The following is an 18,762-nucleotide window of genomic DNA, read 5'->3' as shown; positions in this document are numbered from 1 at the left end:
TGGTCTCAGAAGGGATTTGAGGATATCATCTCGGTACCTAATGGCAGTCAGGCTACCTCTGGTGAGCACATGGAAGGCTATGCGGCCCCCCCAAAGAAATGCCACCCCACACCATGACTGACCCACTGCCAAACCGGTCATGCTGGAGGATGTTGCAGGCAGCAGAACGTTCTCCACGGCGTCTCCAGATTGTCGCGTCTGTCACGTGCTTAGTGTGAACCTGCTTTCTTCTGTGAAGAGCACAGGGCGCCAGTGGCGAATTTGCCAATCTTGGTGTTCTCTGGCAAATGCCAAACGTCCTGCACGGTGTTGGGCTGTAAGCACAACCCCCACCTGTGGACGTCGGGCCCTCATACCACCCTCATGGAGTCTGTTTCTGACCGTTTGAGCAGACACATGTACATTTGTGGCCTGCTGGAGGTCATTTTACAGTGCTTCTCCTGCTCCTCCTTGCACAAAGGCGGAGGTAGCGGTCCTGCTGCTGGGTTGTTGCCCTCCTAAGGCCACCACGTCTCCTGATGTACTGGCCTGTCTCCTGGTAGCGCCTCCATGCTCTGGACACTACGCTGACCGACACAGCAAACCTTCTTGCCATAGCTCGCATTGATGTGCCATCCTGGATTAGCTGCACTACCTGAGCCACTTGTGTGTGTTGTAGACTCCGTCTCATGCTACCACTAGAGTGAAAGCAGAGCCAGCATTCAAAAGTGACCAAAACATCAGCCAGGAAGCATAGGAACTGAGAAGTGGTCTGTGGTCACTTCCTGCAGAACCACTCCTTTATTGGGGGTGTCTTGCTAATTGCCTATATTTTCCACCTGTTGTCTATTCCATTTGCACAACAGCATGTGAAATTTATCGTCAATCAGTGTTTCTTCCTAAGTGGACAATTTGATTTCACAGAAGTGTGATTGACTTGGAGTTACATTGTGTTGTTTAAGTGTTCCCTTTATTTTTTTGAGCTGTGTGTGTGTGTGTGTGTGTGTGTGTGTGTGTGTGTGTGTGTGTGTGTGTGTGTGTGTGTGTGTGTGTGTGTGTGTGTGTGTGTGTGTGTGTACTCCCTGTTTGAGTAATTTATTTTTGTTTGGTGCCTAATGAACTCTGCTCTGAAGACCCATTGCATTTGGCTATCATAAAATCTGTTCAATATACTTACGTTTTTTAACTGTCCCCCTCTCCAGGCTCTACAGGCCCCAGCCTGTCATGAGAACATGGTGAAGGTGGGGGGGTACATCCTGGGAGAGTTTGGAAACCTCATTGCCGGGGACCCCCGCTCCAGGTGAGTGGTGGCCTCTCCCACACCAGTGACATCAACCTGAGACGTGCACAAATATATGGCTGCTCTTCTTTTCTGATGTATTAATTAGGTTTTTCCCTTTTCTTTTTATGGTTCTACCTTTTTGTCATCCTTCTCTCTCCCTCCTCTTCTCCATTCTCATCCTCTCTTCCCACTATCATTTTAACTCTTCACCACTCCTCTCACTTTCACTCTACCTCTCTCACTTTCACTCTACCTCTCTCTCTTTCACTCTACCTCTCTCACTTTCACTCTACCTCTCTCACTCTCACTCTACCTCTCTCACTCTCACTCTACCTCTCTCACTCTCACTCTACCTCTCTCACTCTCACTCTACCTCTCTCACTTTCACTCTACCTCTCTCACTCTACCTCTCACTTTCACTCTACCTCTCTCACTTTCACTCTACCTCTCTCACTCTCTCTACCTCTCTCACTCTCTCTCTACCTCTCTCACTTTCACTCCTCCCTCTCTCCTCACTCCTCCCTCTTTCTTATCCCTCTCTCCTCCCCCTGTCTTATCCCTCTCTCCAGCCCTCTGGTCCAGTTCAACCTGCTTCACTCTAAGTTCCACCTGTGTTCGGTGCCCACGCGCGCCCTGCTGCTCTCCGCCTACATCAAGTTCATCAACCTGTTCCCCGAGACCAAGGCCACGATCCAGGAGGTGCTTCGCTCCGACAGCCAGATCAGGAACTCTGACGTGGAGCTGCAGCAAAGGGCCGTGGAGTACCTCAAGCTCTCCTCCATCGCCAGCACCGACGTCCTGGTGAGGACTGGGGATTTTGAGACAGGTTTATTGAGACAGTTTGGAAGGGTAGGCACGGGGATTGAACCCTGGTTTCCAGTGGAGAGACGTATATGTGACTGTGCCAGGGAGTGTTACCACTGCACACACAGCTCTTGCCTGGCTACCCCTCCATATCGCTCTGACCAACTGACGTTTATTTTCCAAAATGAATCTGGATTTGCCACTCTCCCCGATGATTTCTAGAATGTGAACACGTTCTTACCATTCTGATTGGTCCCAGAACCTGATGGGTTGGGTCAGAGCCGGTCTACAAGATGTTGTTATCAACTTAGATACTCTGATTGCTTAGATTTGTTCGACTTCCACAGTAGCAGTTTCAGACTCTTTGTAGCGAACAGAGCAGAGGAAGAATTTAGTGTGAGTCGTCAGGCTACCACAGCTCTGCATGCGTTTTTGTTATTTTACTGATCTCTTTCACTTTGAATTGTTTACTGCAAATTATGTTGGCATTTTAAAATGAACTTACTGTGCCTTCGGAAGGTATTCATATGCCTTCACTTATTCCGCATTTTGTTGTTACAGCCTGAATTCAAAATGGATTTTCTCACCCATTTACACATAAGGACAATATGACATGTTTTTATATATCTTTGCAAATTCACACCCCTGGGTCAATAGATTTTAGAATCACCTTTGGCAGCGATTACAGCTGTGAGCCTTTCTGCGTATGTCTGTAAGATATTTGCACTCCTGGATTGTACAATATTTGCCCTTTATTCTTTTCAAAATTATTCAAGCTCTGTCAAATTGGTTGTTGCTCATTGCTAGACAGCCATTTTCAGTTTTGTCATAGATTTTCAAGCAGATTTAAGTCAAAACTGTAACTCGGCCACTGTCTTCTTGGTAAGCAACTCTAGAGTAGATTTGGCCTTGTGTTTTAGGTTATTGTCCTGTCTGGTGGAACTGGAAAGCAGACTTAAACAGCTTTTCCTCTTGGATTTTGCCTGTGCTTAGCTACATTCCGTTTATTTTTTAATCCTGAAAAACTCTGCCGTTCTTAATGATCGCAAGCATACATACCCATGACATGATGCAGCCTCTACTATCCCTGAAAATATGAAGAGTGGTACTGCGTAGGGTGTTGTATTGGATTTGCCCCCCCAAAAAAACATTTTGTGTTCTGTATAAAAAGTTGGTGTTTGCCACATTTTTTGCAGTATTATTTTAGTGCGTTGTTGGCAACAGAATGCATTTATTTAATGTCTGCATTTTAATGATCTACCAATAGGTGCCATTCTTTCCGAGGTATTGGAAATCCTCCCTGGTCTTTGTGGTTGAGTTTGGGTTTGAAATTCACTGCTCGACTGAGGGACCTTGGAGATAATTGCATGAGTGGGTTACAGAGATGAGGTAGTCATTCCAAAAAATAATGTTAAACACAATTATTGCACACAGAGTGAGTCCTTGCAATTCATTATGTGACTTGTTAAGCACATTTTTACTCCTGAACTGAATTAGGCTTGCCATAACAAAAGGTATGAATACTTATTGGCTCAAGTTATTTCAGCTTTTCACTTTTAATTCATTTTATAAGAATGTTGCTGTAACACAACAAAATGTAGAGAAATTTATGATTTCTGAAGACACTATAGAATACATTTCAGGCCACAGAGCAGCAACAATATAACCTTGCCGTGTTCAGCTGTGGTTGTGTTCCAAATGTAAACCATAACTGTGACTGGTTTAGTCACATTGTCATAACTGTAACCACATAACAACAGCTCCCATTAGCCTTGTTTATTTACTTGCCTGGTCAAATAATCTCTCCTTCCCCTCTTCCTCTCTCTCCTTCCCCCTCTTCAGGCTACTGTGCTGGAGGAGATGCCTCCCTTCCCAGAGAGGGAGTCATCCATCTTGGCCAAGCTGAAGAAGAAGAAGGGTCCTGGTGCCGTGTCGGTAGAGCTGGAGGACGGCAAGGAGAGAGGAGAGCTCAACGGTGGAGGGGACAGGGGGGGTGACGCTGCCATCGCAGCCTCTAACGCTGTGAGCATCCAATTCAATGTACTGTATCTACATCCCAAATGGCACCTATTCTCTACATAAAAAATTGCATTAACCCCCTAGAGTCGATGTCCACGCACCCTCGGGAAATCTAATTAGCTTTTTATTTTAAACCCCCATCAAAATCTGTCTTTAAGTTTTTTGCATGGGCTGCGTCTCAATCCACCGCATCCGCCAATGGCGGCCTTCTGCAGTGGAAGGTGGCCAAGCTACAGCGGTGTTTGTCAGACCATGAGACACCCCGAAAACGTCTGTAGAGTCCGAACCACTCTACGGAAAGATGAGACTTAAATATGGGTCAAAATAAATAAATACTAAATCCTGATCTTTCTTATACACTATATATACAAAGGTATGTGGACACCCCTTCAAATGATTGGATTCGGCTATTTCAGCCACACCCATTGCTGACAGGTATATAAAATCCAGCACACCGCCATGCAATCTCCAAAGACACACATTGGCAGTAGAATGGCCTTACTGAAGAGCTCAGTGACTTTCAATGTGGCACTGGCATAGGATGCCATCTTTCCAAGTCAGTTCGTCCCCCAAAAATTCCAACAAATCGTCGGCCCTCGGTTGCAACACTCAGTTACGGATTACAAACTGCCTCTGGAAGCCACGTCAGCACAATAACTGTTCGTCGGGAGCTTCATGAAATGGGTTTCCATGGCCGAGCAACCGCACACAAACCTAAGATCATCATGTGCAATGCCAAGCGTCTGCTGGAGTTGTGTAAAAATCTGCGCCATTGGACTCTGGAGCGGTGGAAACACATTCTCTGGAGTAATGAACCATCTGGCAGTCCGACGGACTAATCTGGGTTTGGCAATGCCAGTGGAATGCTACCTGCCGGACTGTATAGTGCCAACTGTAAAGTTTGTTGGTGGTGGAATATGGTCTGGGCTGTTTTTCATGCTTCAGGCTCGGCCCCCTTAGTTCCAATGAAGGGAAAACAGATTTAAGTCAACTGTGATTCTGTGCTTCCAACTTTGTGGCAACAGTTTGGGCAAGTCCCTTTCCCGTTTCAGCATGACAGTACCCCCGTGCACAAAGCGAGGTCCATACAGAAATGGTTTGTTGGGATTGGTGTGGAAGATCTTGACAGGCCTGCAGAGAGCCCTGACCTCAACCCCATCAAACACCTTTGGGATGAATTGAAACGCCAACTGCGAGCCAGGCCGAATTGCCCAACATCTGTGCCCGACCTCACTAATGCTTTTGTGACTCAATGGAAGCAAGTCCTCGCAGCAATATTCCAACATCTTGTGGAAAGCCTTCCCAGAAGACTGGAGGCTGTAGCAAAGGGGGGACCAACTCAATATTAATGCTCATGGAATGAGATGTTCGACAAGCAGGTGTCCACCTATCTCTCAGATACAAGACAGACACTTTTAAACAAATTTCCTTTTTGATGTTTTTTTTTTTTCATGCATTAATCTGTTATTCAATGTGTTTCTATGGGCTAATAGCAGTAAGGCCAAATTCAATGTTTCATCAAAATAATTTAAAATAATAATTATACTTGAAGGGGTACTAAAATTCAAAATCAAATAGCTCAATGATCCTTGGTTTGACCATCTTAATAGATAGCTTAGTAGACACCTTCGCCCTTGTCTTCTTTGTTGTTAGTTTGTAGCAATTGCAAAACGCAGCACAAAGACATAAATCACTTGTGTTAAAAAAACTGGCACCAGTTGAAAGATGTTGATCGCTTTAGAAAAAAACAATCACTGTCATGGATTTAGCTTAATATTGAGCAATATATTCTCAAAGCATTGCTATTATACAATTGTTGTTTATCTCTCTCTCTCTCGCCCTCTCTCTCCCTCTCTCTCTCCATCTTTCTCTTTGTCTTCCAGTCCACCCCATCCCCTTCAGCAGATTTGCTTGGCCTTCGTTCGGCCGCTCCCGTTAGTGGGGCCGCTCCCAGTGCAGGCAGCCTATTGGTTGATGTGTTTTCAGAGGCTGGGCCTGCTGCCTCCTCTTCCGGCGCGAACGACGACTGCTTCCTGAGGTGAATGTTCACCCTGTGACTAGAAGACTCTCATAGATTCCCCTCCATGGGGGAGAAATTCAAAACGGACCTTAGATTAGTGGCAACTTGATGTTTGTGGTGTGGTTATGTTTCTCAGTTATCCAGATGCACTGTGGTAGAATATGAAGCTAGCTCTTGAAAATGAGCGTTGTTGTTTTATTCTTGTGGTGCTTGCAGTCTGATATGTCTGTCTTGGTCTTTCTATCAGTCATTCTTCTTGTTTCTTCTGTGTCTTATATGTGTAATCTTGTCTGTTCTCTTTTTATCTTGCTGTGTATGTGACTGTCTTTCTCTTTTCTTACTTTCTCTCCTTCCCTTTTTCTATTTCCCACTCTGTTTTTGCGTGTGTGCGTGTGTGCGTGTGTGCGTGTGTGCGTGTGTGCGTGTGTGCGTGTGTGTGTGCGTGTGCGCGCGCGCGTGTGCGCGCGTGTGCGCGTGTGTGCGTGTGTGTGCGCGTGTGTGCGTGTTTGTGGTCCGGCAATGTGCGTGCTTGTGTGTCTCTTGTCTTCGATTGTGATTGGACATTGGCAGCGCTCTTCACGCTCCCGAGGCCTCTGACTCCCCATTGGTGGAGGGTCCTGGTGACTCGGAGTAAGGGGCCAGTAATAAGATGGCTGAATGTCATGTTGCACCCAAACACACATGAACACTGTCGTTCTTATCTAAACTAAAGCTATTTAGGGAGGCTGAATGGGCATCTCAACCTTAGACTAGTCACATGGACACACACACCCTCTATTGCATGTGGGTTGTTGGATTATGTAATTGTAGCCTACCTATGCTGTGTGTTTATTCAAACATACATGTACCACACTTTTTTTTTTATACCAGCAAAATACTTCTCATTGTTTATGTTAATGCTGTCAGTTTTGGTGAATTGCATCTAAGTGCTCATACTAACCCACCTCTGCTTTTTCTCTTCTCCTTCTTCCTCCATTTTGTTTGTCATGCCTCACTGCTTTGGCTCTCCCTCGACACACTCTCCGTCTCTCTCTTCCACCCTCTCTCTTTATTCCTTTTTCGATCTGTAATTCATTTTGTCCCCTTCAAACACATTTGACATTCTATCACACCCCCGTCTTTTCTGTTGGTGCTCTCATCCACCTTTCCTTATTCATCCTTTCTCCATCCATCCTTTACTCCTCTCAGCTCTGCTCCCCCTTCTGCGGCCTCTGAGGATCCTGCCCCTCCTCTGCCCGAGTCAGACGAGCTTCTCAACAAGTAAGAGCTTTAGCTCGCTCGCTCCTCTCTCCCTCTCTCTCTCTTTCCGGCGGGGCTACCTTGTTTTTGGTTCTATCACTCTTGAGCAAAGGTATCTAACAATCTACTGGATTGACAAAAACAAACTGTGTAGATGTCAATGACATTTGTTATGTTAAGTCATTCACGTGTGGTAAGATACATCTACAGTTGAAGTCGGAAGTTTACATACACTTAGGTTGGAGTCAATTAAAACTCGTTTTTCAACCACTCCACAAATTTCTTGTTCACAAACTATAGTTTTGGCAAGTCGGTTAGGACATCTACTTTGTGCATGACACAAGTTATTTTTCCAAAAATTGTTTACAGACAGATTATTTCACTTATAATTCACTGTATCACAATTCCAATGAGTCAGAAGTTTACCTACACTTAGTTGACTGTGCCTTTAAACAGCTTGGAAAATTCCAGAAAATTATGTCATGGCTTTTGAAGCTTCTGATAAGCAGTGCCTCTTTGCTTGACATCATGGGAAAATCAAAAGAAATCAGCCAAGACCTCAGAAAGACAATTGTAGACCTCCACAAGTCTGGTTCATCCTTGGGAGCAATTTCCAAATGCCTGAAGGTACCACGTTCATCTGTACAAACAATGGTGCGCAAGTATAAACGTACAAACAATAGTGCTCAGGAAGGAGACGCGTTCTGTCTCCTAGAGATGAACGTACTTTGGTGCGAAAAGTGCAAATCAATCCCAGAACAACAGCAAAGGACCTTGTGAAGATGCTGGAGGAAACTGGTACAAAAGTATCTATAGTATTGCAACTGCACATGAAGACAAAGATCATACTTTTTGGAGAATTGTCCTCTGGTCTGATGAAACAAAAATATAACTGTTTGGCTATAATGACCATCGTTATGTTTGGAGGAAAAGGGGGGGCGCTTGCAAGCCGAAGAACATCATCCCAACCGTGAAGCACGGGGGTGGCAGCATCTGTGGGCAGAACTGAAAAAGCGTGTGTGAGCAAGGAGGCCTACAAACCTGACTCAGTTACACCAGCTCTGTCAGGAGGAATGGGCCAAAATTCACCCAACTTATTGTGGGAAGCTTGTGGAAGGCTACCCAAAATGTTTGACCCAAGTTAAACCATTTTAAATTTTTACTAATTGAATATGTAAACTTCTGATCCACTGGGAATGTGATGAAAGAAATACAAGCTGAAATAAATAACTCTCTCCACTAATTATTCTGACATTTCACATTCTTAAAATAAAGCGGTGATCCTAACTGACCTACAACAAGGAATTTTTACTAGGATTAAATGTCAGGAATTGTGAAAAACTGAGTTTATATGTATTTGGCAAAGTTGTATGTAAACTTCCGACTTCAACTGTATATGTTTGCCTGCAAAGTGAATTGATATTGCGATAGCGTGGCATGACTGAAGAGTTACAGTAACTTATACATAGTGTATGTACCACCACATGATTGACATTTTTATAAACAGCTAATGATACATGATGATAAATCCTAACACTTTCATTCTCCCGCACGCACGCACACACTCACGTTCTCCCTATCTCTCTCTCTCCTGTCAGATTTGTGTGTAAGAACAACGGTGTGTTGTTCGAGAACCAGCTGCTTCAGATCGGCATCAAGTCTGAGTACCGCCAGAACCTGGGTGAGTTTGGGCTACTAGACAATGCGGGGAGATGCTTGAATCCTAAGTAACATTTGTCACATTGATGTGAGTTCTGGGAGATTGCATTATGTGTGGGTTTCAAGTTAGGATTCTTCCCTTGAAGTATTAACCCTTTTCATGCAGATCAGTCCCATGTGAAATACGTAGCCTAAATACGTAGCCTAAATGCTGCAACCTTATTGATCTGATGTCTGTTCTATTCTATAGCTTTGGTAAGTACGTCTGAGCGTGCACAGAATGTAATAGATGGCGTCATTTAGTATTTGTGTTCACATCCTAGCTTTGTCATGTCCATTTTAGTATACTGAATGTTTTATTCAGTGGTAAGGTACGCTTCAGTTTCTATAATGCATTCAATGCTGGGTGAGTGAGCATAATGCATAACTTGGCTACTGTGTGTACAGTGCTTTTACTGATGGGATGGGTGAGTTACCGACTGTATCCATACATGTTGGACTGTAGGTATGAAGAATTATGAATTATAATGCATTATTAACTGGAATGAGGGAGTATACATAATGCATTTTAACATGTATGTGTTATTTTGGAAATGTCACCTAAATGTGTCCACTTGACATAATATCTTCTAACGTGTGTGTGTGTGTGTTTTGCTTTTTCTAGGGAGGATGTATCTGTTCTATGGCAATAAGACCTCGGTGCAGTTTGTCAGCTTTAGCACCACAGTCAGCTGCCCAGGGGAGCTGCAGTCTCATATCCTTCAATGCATTCACTTACTGTTGTCACACACACACACACACACACACACACACACACACACACACACACACACACACACACACACACACACACACACACACACACACACACACACACACACACACACACACACACACACACACACATATCTTGCACACTATGTGTTAATGTTGTCACGATAGCAGAATACTGATGCAAGGTTTAGTATCACAATACGCGGTACCACCAAATGATACCACAGCTAAAAAAAAGTAGGCATATTAGCCAAAGTCACAAAATTTCAGTTGATCCAGACAGATTGAACAAAGCAGTAGCAGAGTTAGTACTTGGACACATTTTAAGATCAATTTCATTTACATTTGTATTTTTTTACCCAAACATTTTTCGGAGACAGACATGTATGCATTAAAGGGGAGTGGAAACAATAGGCTTTAGAACACCAGCTAACTGTAACTGTAAATCTCCATATTGGCATTTTTGTTGCATCACTGGCAGGAATTCCTGAATTTATTGGCCAGCTTTACGAGGTAGTCACCTGGAATGCATTTCAATTAACAGGTGTGCCTTGTAAAAAGTTAATTTGAGGAATTTCTTTCCTTAATGCATTTGAGCCAATCAGTTGTGTTGTGACAAGGCAGGGGTGGGATACAGAAGATGGCCCTATTTGGTAAAATACCAAGTTCATATTATGGCAGCTCAAATAAGCAAAGACAAATGACAGTCCATCATTACTTTAAGACATGAAGGTCAGTCAATCTGGAAAATGTAGAGGGATAAGTTCATTAGAATGAACAGCCTCTCTCTGAAATTACAGCCCAAATAAATGCTTCACAGAGTTCAAGTAACAGACACATCTCAACATCAGCTGTTCAGAGGAGACTGCGTGAATCAGGCCTTCATCGTCGAATTGCTGCGAAGAAACCACTACTAAAGGACACAAAAAAAATAAGAAGAGACTTGCTTGGGCCAAGAAACATGAGCAATTGAACATTAGACCGGTGGAAATGTGTCCGTTGGTCTGATGAGTCCAAATTTCTGATTTTTGGTGCTAAAGGTGTCAATTACCATAGGACCGGCAGTTCTTTGCTTGACAATCACCGTCTGACAAAATGTCATGACTGCCACAGCCCTAGGCCTACCCATACCTCTAATAAACATTGTTTAAGATCAAAATCCTAACAGTAGAGATGTTTCCATGTTAAATGCAGATGTTTAGTGTTAGTGTTTTCATTCCCCTTTAATGAATCAATTACACAATCATACATGAATGTGACATTGTTTTTTACCAATCGAACTACATATCGACGTAATGGTAATCATTTATTTGAATGGTAAATCTCGATTGATAAACTGGGTAAATCATGATGTAGCCTATTCACAATACAGGGGAATGCGTATTCAAAATGAGTGTGTGCGTGCGTTGAGTTGTCGAGTTTGTTTTGGCTGATTTCATGAGGCTACAGATGATAAACAATCTGTTTCCCTTACATTTGGGACTTGTTGTACTGATCAACAAAACTTGCATAGAAGTAGCGCATCTTTTTATAAAATAAGCTGTCTCTTTAACCAGTAAAGTAACATTCTAGTACTGAACCGTTTTTCATGTTCTAGTATCAAAGTTTCCGTATACTGTGCAACACTACTATGTGTGTCCCTTGGGTTGCAGGCTATACTTGCATGTATTTAACACGCATAGCTATATTCAATATGCAGTCCCCCGTGTGGTCTCTAGTCCCGGCTCTGTTCCTCTCCTTGACTGGCTTTCCCACAGCTCAACGTGCAGACTAAAACAGTGGAACCCCTAGTGGAGGGAGGAGCACAGGTGCAGCAGGTCATCAACATCGAGTGTCTGACTGACTTTATTGATGCTCCGCTGCTCAACATCAAGTTCAGGTACACGCGCACCCACCCAGATTATTACACGGGACATACAATACAAACACCTCGCAATCACGCACTCAAGATCAGTAGTATCCCAAACATACACACACACACACACACATTTTGTTTTGTTGTCTTCAGTTTATAAAGGTGTGTGTGTTCCACTCAGGTATGGGGGAGCCCTGCAGAACATTTCTCTCAAGCTGCCTGTCACCATCAACAAGTTCTTCCAACCCACAGAGATGGCCGCCGCAGACTTCTTCCAGCGCTGGAAACAACTCAGCCAGTGAGTGAGATTGTGTGTGTAGGGTGCGAGCATTTAAGGGGGTTCTGTGTGTGTGTTTCTGACTTTTCTTCTCTTTTCAGGCCCCAGCAAGAAGCACAAAAGATCTTCAAGGCCAGCCATGGCATGGACACAGAAGTGCTCAAGGCCAAGGTAGACGCACACACTTGAGGCATATTCATTTAATTCCCTTTCTTGCTGAATGTCTACCACATCCTACTCCCTCCCATTCCCCCTCCCCTCTCTTGTCTCTAGTTGCTGGGCCTGGGGACAGCCCTGTTGGAGAATGTGGATCCTAACCCAGAGAACTATGTGTGTGCCGGAGTCATCCAGACCAAGGCCCAACAGGTCGGCTGCCTGCTGAGACTGGAACCCAATGCGCAGGCCCAGGTACGCACGCGCACGCACACAATGCGCACACACAAATGTACATGCATACACACACACACAAATGTTCATGCATATACACACACAGAGTCCGTCTGTCCTTCTCTGTGCTGCTCTCATTGCATCACTCACTGCTGTCTGTGTCTTTCTGTGTGCTGCTGCAAATCAAGCCTGGCGAGCAGGTAACACACAACTGTCCCTGTTCTTTTTCGCTCTCTTTCTTTCTCCTCTTTCCCCTCTTCTCTCTTTCACACCCTTTACACTTTCTCATTCACTTTTCCCTCCACATTCATTCTTCTGCACTTTCTCACAGACACCCCTAAATTGAACACTTGAATCTCCACATTCTCTGTCTGTCTGTCTGTCTGTCTGTCTGTCTGTCTGTCTGTCTGTCTGTCTGTCTGTCTGTCTGTCTGTCTGTCTGTCTGTCTGTCTGTCTGTCTGTCTGTCTGTCTGTCTGTCTGTCTGTCTGTCTGTCTGTCTGTCTGTCTGTCTGTCTGTCTGTCTGTCTGTCTGTCTGTCTGTCTGTCTGTCTGTCTGTCTGTCTGTCTGTCTGTCTGTCTGTCTGTCTGTCTGTCTGTCTGTCTGTCTGTCTGTCTGTCTGTCTGTCTGTCTGTCTGTCTGTCTGTCTGTCTGTCTGTCTGTCTGTCTGTCTGTCTGTCTGTCTGTCTGTCTGTCTGTCTGTCTGTCTGTCTGTCTGTCTGTCTGTCTGTCTGTCTGTCTGTCTGTCTGTCTGTCTGTCTGTCTGTCTGTCTGTCTGTCTGTCTGTCTGTCTGTCTGTCTGTCTGTCTGTCTGTCTGTCTGTCTGTCTGTCTGTCTGTCTGTCTGTCTGTCTGTCTGTCTGTCTGTCTGTCTGTCTGTCTGTCTGTCTGTCTGTCTGTCTGTCTGTCTGTCTGTCTGTCTGTCTGTCTGTCTGTCTGTCTGTCTGTCTGTCTGTCTGTCTGTCTGTCTGTCTGTCTGTCTGTCTGTCTGTCTGTCTGTCTGTCTGTCTGTCTGTCTGTCTGTCTGTCTGTCTGTCTGTGTCTGTCTGTCTGTCTGTCTGTCTGTCTGTCTGTCTGTCTGTCTCTGTCTGTCTGTCTGTCTGTCTGTCTGTCTGTCTGTCTGTCTGTCTGTCTGTCTGTCTGTCTGTCTGTCTGTCTGTCTGTCTGTCTGTCTGTCTGTCTGTCTGTCTGTCTGTCTGTCTGTCTGTCTGTCTGTCTGTCTGTCTGTCTGTCTGTCTGTCTGTCTGTCTGTCTGTCTGTCTGTCTGTCTGTCTGTCTGTCTGTCTGTCTGTCTGTCTGTCTGTCTGTCTGTCTGTCTGTCTGTCTGTCTGTCTGTCTGTCTGTCTGTCTGTCTGTCTGTCTTAGACTCCAGGTTTATAATGTGTCATCAGTGTAACTTCATTCTACCCTTGTCTCGTGTTAAAATTTTAGATGGTCCAAAATATATAGTGCCTTCAGAAAGTATTCATACCCCTTGACTTATCCTACACGTTATTGTTACAGTTAGAATTCAAAATGGATTTAAAAAAAAAAAATAATTCACCCATATACACACAATTTCCCATAAAATCATAAAGTTATTTTATTTTTTTATACAGAAATATCTAATTTACATAAGTATTAACACCCCTGAGTCTATACTTTATAGTAGCACTTTTGGCAGCGATTACAGCTTTGAGTCGTCTTGGGTATGTCATCAGCTTTGCACATCAGTATTTGGGGATTTTCTCCCATTCTTCTTTGCAGATTTTCCAAAGCTCTTAAATTCAATGGGAGCTGCGGTGAACAGCAATCTTCAAGTCTTTCCACAGCTTTTCAATGGGATTCAAGTCTAGACTTTGGTTGGGCCACTCAAGGACTTTCACATTCTTGTTCTGAAGCCATTTCAGTGTTGCTTTCTCTGAATGCTTAGGGTCATTGTCCTGTTGGAACGTAAATCTTCGCCCCGATCTAAAATATTTTGCACTCTTGAAACAGGTTCTCATCAAGGATTTTCCTGTATTTGGCGCCATTCATTGTTCCATCTATCCTTACCAGTCTCCCAGTCCATGCCGCTGAAATGCATTCGCATAGCATGATGCTGCCTGATTTTCTCCAGACATAACGCTTTCCATTCAGGCCAAAGAGATGATACATTTTTGTCTCATCAGAATCATCTTTTGCCTCATGCTCTGAGTATTTCAAGTGCCTTTTTGCAGACTGCGGGTGTGCTGTCATGTGCCTTTTTTCTTAAGAGTGGCTTCCTTCTGGCCACTCTTATAAAGCCCAGATTGGTGTAGTGCTGTAGAGACAGTTGTCCTTCTGTCAGGTTCTCCCATCTCAGCCAAGGAACTCTGTAGTTCTTTCAGATTGGTCATTGGGTTCTTGGTCACCTCCCTTGCCCAGTTGCTCAGTTTGGTCGGACAGCCAGCTCAGGCAGAGTCTGGGTAGTTCAATATATATTTTTTTACATTTCCCAATGTTGGAGACCACTGCTCTTGCAAACTTTCAACACCCTAGAAATAGTTGTATACCCTTCCCCAGATATATACCTCATCACAGTCTCGGAGATCTACGGACAGTTCCTTGGACTTCATGGTATAGTTTCTGCTCTGACATGAGCTGTCAACTGTGGGACCTTGTATAGAGTGTTTCTTTCTAAATCATGTCCAAACTGAGTTGGCCACAGGTGGACTCCAACCAAGTTGTAGTGACATCAAGGATGATCAAAGGAAATGTAATACACCTGAGCTCAATTTGGAGTGTCCTAGCAAAGAGGTGTGAATACTTATATAAGTGAGAGCAAACATTTAAAACATTTTTTATTTATATATATATATATATTTAAAAATTCATTATGGGGTATTGTGTGTAGATAGGTTTGAAAAAACTATTTAATCAATTTTGAATTCAGGCTGTAACAACAAAATGTGGAGTAAGTCAAGGGGTATGAATGCTTTCTGAAGGTACTTATATATTATGTGGTTTGAACTTTACTGACCCCCCCTGTATGTTAATTAATGTTTAAGGGTGTATGTGTGTTTACGTTTACCCATGTTAAATCTGTCTGCTCTCTCTGTCAGATGTACCGGCTGACTCTGCGCAGCAGCAAGGACACTGTCTCCCAGCGTGTCTGTGACCTCCTGGCAGAACAGTTCTAAAACCCTGAGTCTAGAACCCACCCAACGCGACCCAGGCAATCATCATCATCACGCTCTAGACACCCAACACACCGAGACTAGCGTTTCAACTCCCCCCACCCACTTCATCCCCCCCCCCACTCCCGATCCTGAGGTTGCCAAGAACAAAGAATCAACGAGAAGGAAAAATACCTACATAAGAGGGGGGAGCAGTCGTTGCCACTTACACGACTGCCCAATCATTGACATTTATCATTATTGTCACAATTATAATTCCGATTCTTATTATTATTACTGTTTATTATCATCGGCGCTACAATTCTTTTTTTCTTCTTCTGTGTTTACCTGTGAACGTAAGTGTATGACTGTGTGTGTTTCAGAATCGTGCTGGTGTGTGTGTCCTGTTTGGATGACAGCTGGTGTGTGTCCGTGCGTGTGTGATGCATGGGGAAGGGTGGGAAATTCTGTGCATCGATTCCGCGACATTTCAACCTTAGACTATTCCTAGGAGTTGCATGGGAGGACCAGTTCTACATACACACACACACGCATTCATGTGTAATACACACCCAGATACTCTCACATGTAGGCACATACATGCGTATATTTGTACATGCTTAAGTGTCTGTGTAAATTATCTGAATAGGGTCCTCCTTTAGTGGGAGGGAGGGGTAAAACGAAATCACTAAAGAAATGGGACTCTTCTAAACCCCCACCTTCACCTTAACCCCATCTCTTCTCCACCCTCTGCTGTCCCAGACCCCCACCGGTTATTCATCCCAAGGGCCTCTCGGTATAATCCCTGAGATATAATATTCCATAAAATAATTCCGGCACATTCCCAAGTCTACAGTTCCCGCTTTATTCCAGTGGAAATGGCCAGTGCACTTTAGGTGGTTCCAAGAGACCTCAGTCCATCAATACCCCTCACACTTACCCCATCTTTCTGGCTTGTAACCATACTTTATATATAAACTCAAATGATTCTGTACCTGTTCGTGGAATATATATATATACTTTATATATATACTTATATATATATAAAGTATAATGAATTACCCCTTTTTATCTTTTTTTTTATTGTCTCATCTTTCCTTTTATTAGTAGTGGAGTTATTGAAGTTTTTGTATGTTTCTTTAATGGTGTAATGTTGTGTTGCTTCTGTGTGTGTGTGTGTGTGTGTGTGTGTGTGTGTGTGTGTGTGTGTGTGTGTGTGTGTGTGTGTGTGTGTGTGTGTGTGTGTGTGTGTGTGTGTGTGTGTGTGTGTGTGTGTGTGTGTGTGTGTGTGAAAGGTAGTGTGTACCCCGAGAATAGGGTAAAGGGTCAGCTAAAAGGAGAGCGAGATAGGAGAGTAGCAGGGTAGCTGGTCTTGTTTACAATGTTAATCAGTCAGCGATGAGGTTGATACTTGACTTAAACCTGTCATAAATCCTACTTACCACCACAGTCAGTATGACAACAGATAAGGAATTATAAGATGACGTAAAAACTGTTTATTTCAGATTAGCAATGTTTTGAGAGCTGACATGGGGTGTTTTACGATGGCTTATGAAATGTTTATGTCGTGCATAAGTAAGCATTGGGCAAGCCCCATTGATGGGGAGTTAGAGGGCAGTGGGCCAGTCAGTGTTCACATGAAGAGTGAAGCGGCAGAGCAGAGGCCTAGTATTCGTTATTTTTTATTTTTCCGTGTTGAAAAAAGGGATGGGATTGGAGAGTAGAGTGCTGCTTGATACTGGGATTGACTGAAAAAGAGGAGTACCTCAGAACTTGATCTCTAAACACGCACAGGCTTGTGCACACACACATCACAAATACTTAAACTTGTGGTATTACTTACTTGGGAGAAGATTGCAATCTGCAGATAGATTGATTCTAATCTTTGAAAACACAACCAACAACAAAGGCACTAGACGGCACTTATCTGTAAACTCACATTTCAGACACACGCACCCACATGTCCATTCTTAGAGATGAGAGGGAGGAGGAGAGAACTCAAAAGACCAACTGTCAATCACAACTACCGGGATCGAGTCATCGGGGTGGGCATTGCGTGTGTGTGTGTTTGAGTGTGTCGGTGTACCACGTGATAAAAATATCCTAAATTATCTTTGAGACATGGTCATATTAGTTTCAGCAGGAGTCACTTATACGTCTAACCCATGCAGCATTGGTGGAACAGTCTGATCATTGTAGTGGAAACTGTAGAATCAGTGTGTGTGTGTGTGTGTGTGTGTGTGTGTGTGTGTGTGTGTGTGTGTGTGTGTGTGTGTGTGTGTGTGTGTGTGTGTGTGTGTGTGTGTGTGTGTGTGTGTGTGTGTGTGTGTGTGTGTGTGTGTGTGTGTGTGTGTGTGTGTGTGTGTGTGCACGTCTATGCAGTATCCGCTAGCTAATGCAGCCCCGTGTATCGGTGTTAAACCTGTGAGATACCTGTGTTAGATTTAAGATTTACTCTGTACTGAATAATGTGAAAGTAAAACTATGCCATATACTCTACCACTGGCTCTATTTTTCTTGATGGGAAAGTGTGTGTCTGTGTGTGATGTCCGTCAAGAGGAAATTCTTTCCAAAGCTCACCACAGTTCCACGTCCGCAACAAGAAACTGATATGTGTAAGTGCTGGGCTTGAACAAAAGCCTGTACACTCAGCAGCTCTCCAGAACCGTAATTGGATGTATCACATAGTCCTATCAATAAGAACTCATCACGTTGACCAAGTAGTAGATGTAATGTGAATAATTGAATAAACATTGAGCATTAAATAAAGATCCTGTTGTAGTTCAACTAGTACTTTAATTATATTTTCAGTAGCTTGGTAGTAGTTGAACTAAATTCAAATCTAAGTAGTGTTTTAACTTGTTTGCCATGCAGCGGTGTAGCTAACTACTGGAACTAGACACTTCTGATTTTGCAAAAATAGAATGTGGGTGAAGTAGGCAATAAGTTCCTTTTTCGGCATCAGATTAGCCTAACTCTCACTTGAAACTGTTTGTTTAATTGGCTAAATAACACATTGTTAACATATGACCCCAAAGTGAACTGTTCTTGCGATTTGTAATTTGACATTGGATTTACATTTGATGCTTTTTCATGATGTAGTTTGGATATAGTGAACTACTTCAAAGTAACTTCAGTCAAGTAAACTATATTTTTATTGAGGGTAGCATTAGTGTAGCTTAACTTCACACTGGAAAGTAATTGGTAGCTTGGTAAACTAGATTTCCAGAGTAGCTTCCCAAAACACTGCATGTTACCAACCTGTAACAACTGTACTGAAGCGCCAGCTGTGCCACCAGAGACCCTGGGTTGGATGCCCTCGCTAGAAGCATGTGTTTCAGACATAAGGAAG

General features: G+C 43.6%; 1 protein-coding gene across 6 annotated transcripts in view; it reads left to right on the top strand.

Moving 5' to 3' along the window:
* The window catches only part of LOC123998858 (AP-2 complex subunit alpha-2-like), a 57,676-nt gene extending 39,767 nt beyond the window's left edge, over positions 1–17,909 (top strand). The window contains exons 10-23 of one of the 6 annotated variants that reach the window (XM_046304065.1): positions 1,182–1,279; positions 1,831–2,062; positions 3,908–4,087; positions 5,968–6,122; positions 6,675–6,734; positions 7,293–7,364; positions 8,942–9,024; positions 9,667–9,756; positions 11,532–11,655; positions 11,813–11,929; positions 12,010–12,079; positions 12,182–12,316; positions 12,484–12,495; positions 15,357–17,909. In XM_046304065.1, the coding sequence (XP_046160021.1) occupies positions 1,182–1,279; positions 1,831–2,062; positions 3,908–4,087; positions 5,968–6,122; positions 6,675–6,734; positions 7,293–7,364; positions 8,942–9,024; positions 9,667–9,756; positions 11,532–11,655; positions 11,813–11,929; positions 12,010–12,079; positions 12,182–12,316; positions 12,484–12,495; positions 15,357–15,434 (1,506 nt within the window). In that variant the 3' untranslated portion in view covers positions 15,435–17,909. The remainder of the gene's footprint in view (positions 1–1,181; positions 1,280–1,830; positions 2,063–3,907; positions 4,088–5,967; positions 6,123–6,674; positions 6,735–7,292; positions 7,365–8,941; positions 9,025–9,666; positions 9,757–11,531; positions 11,656–11,812; positions 11,930–12,009; positions 12,080–12,181; positions 12,317–12,483; positions 12,496–15,356) is intronic. The other 5 variants (XM_046304067.1, XM_046304066.1, XM_046304069.1 and 2 more) reach the window with 5 other exon arrangements.
* The last annotated feature ends 853 nt before the right edge of the window (positions 17,910–18,762 follow it).

The sequence above is a fragment of the Oncorhynchus gorbuscha genome, linkage group LG16 (assembly GCF_021184085.1).
Source record: "Oncorhynchus gorbuscha isolate QuinsamMale2020 ecotype Even-year linkage group LG16, OgorEven_v1.0, whole genome shotgun sequence".
Classification (NCBI taxonomy): domain Eukaryota; kingdom Metazoa; phylum Chordata; class Actinopteri; order Salmoniformes; family Salmonidae; genus Oncorhynchus; species Oncorhynchus gorbuscha.
The sequence above is the reverse complement of the archived record's forward strand: the minus strand, read 5'-3'. Positions and strand labels throughout refer to the sequence as shown.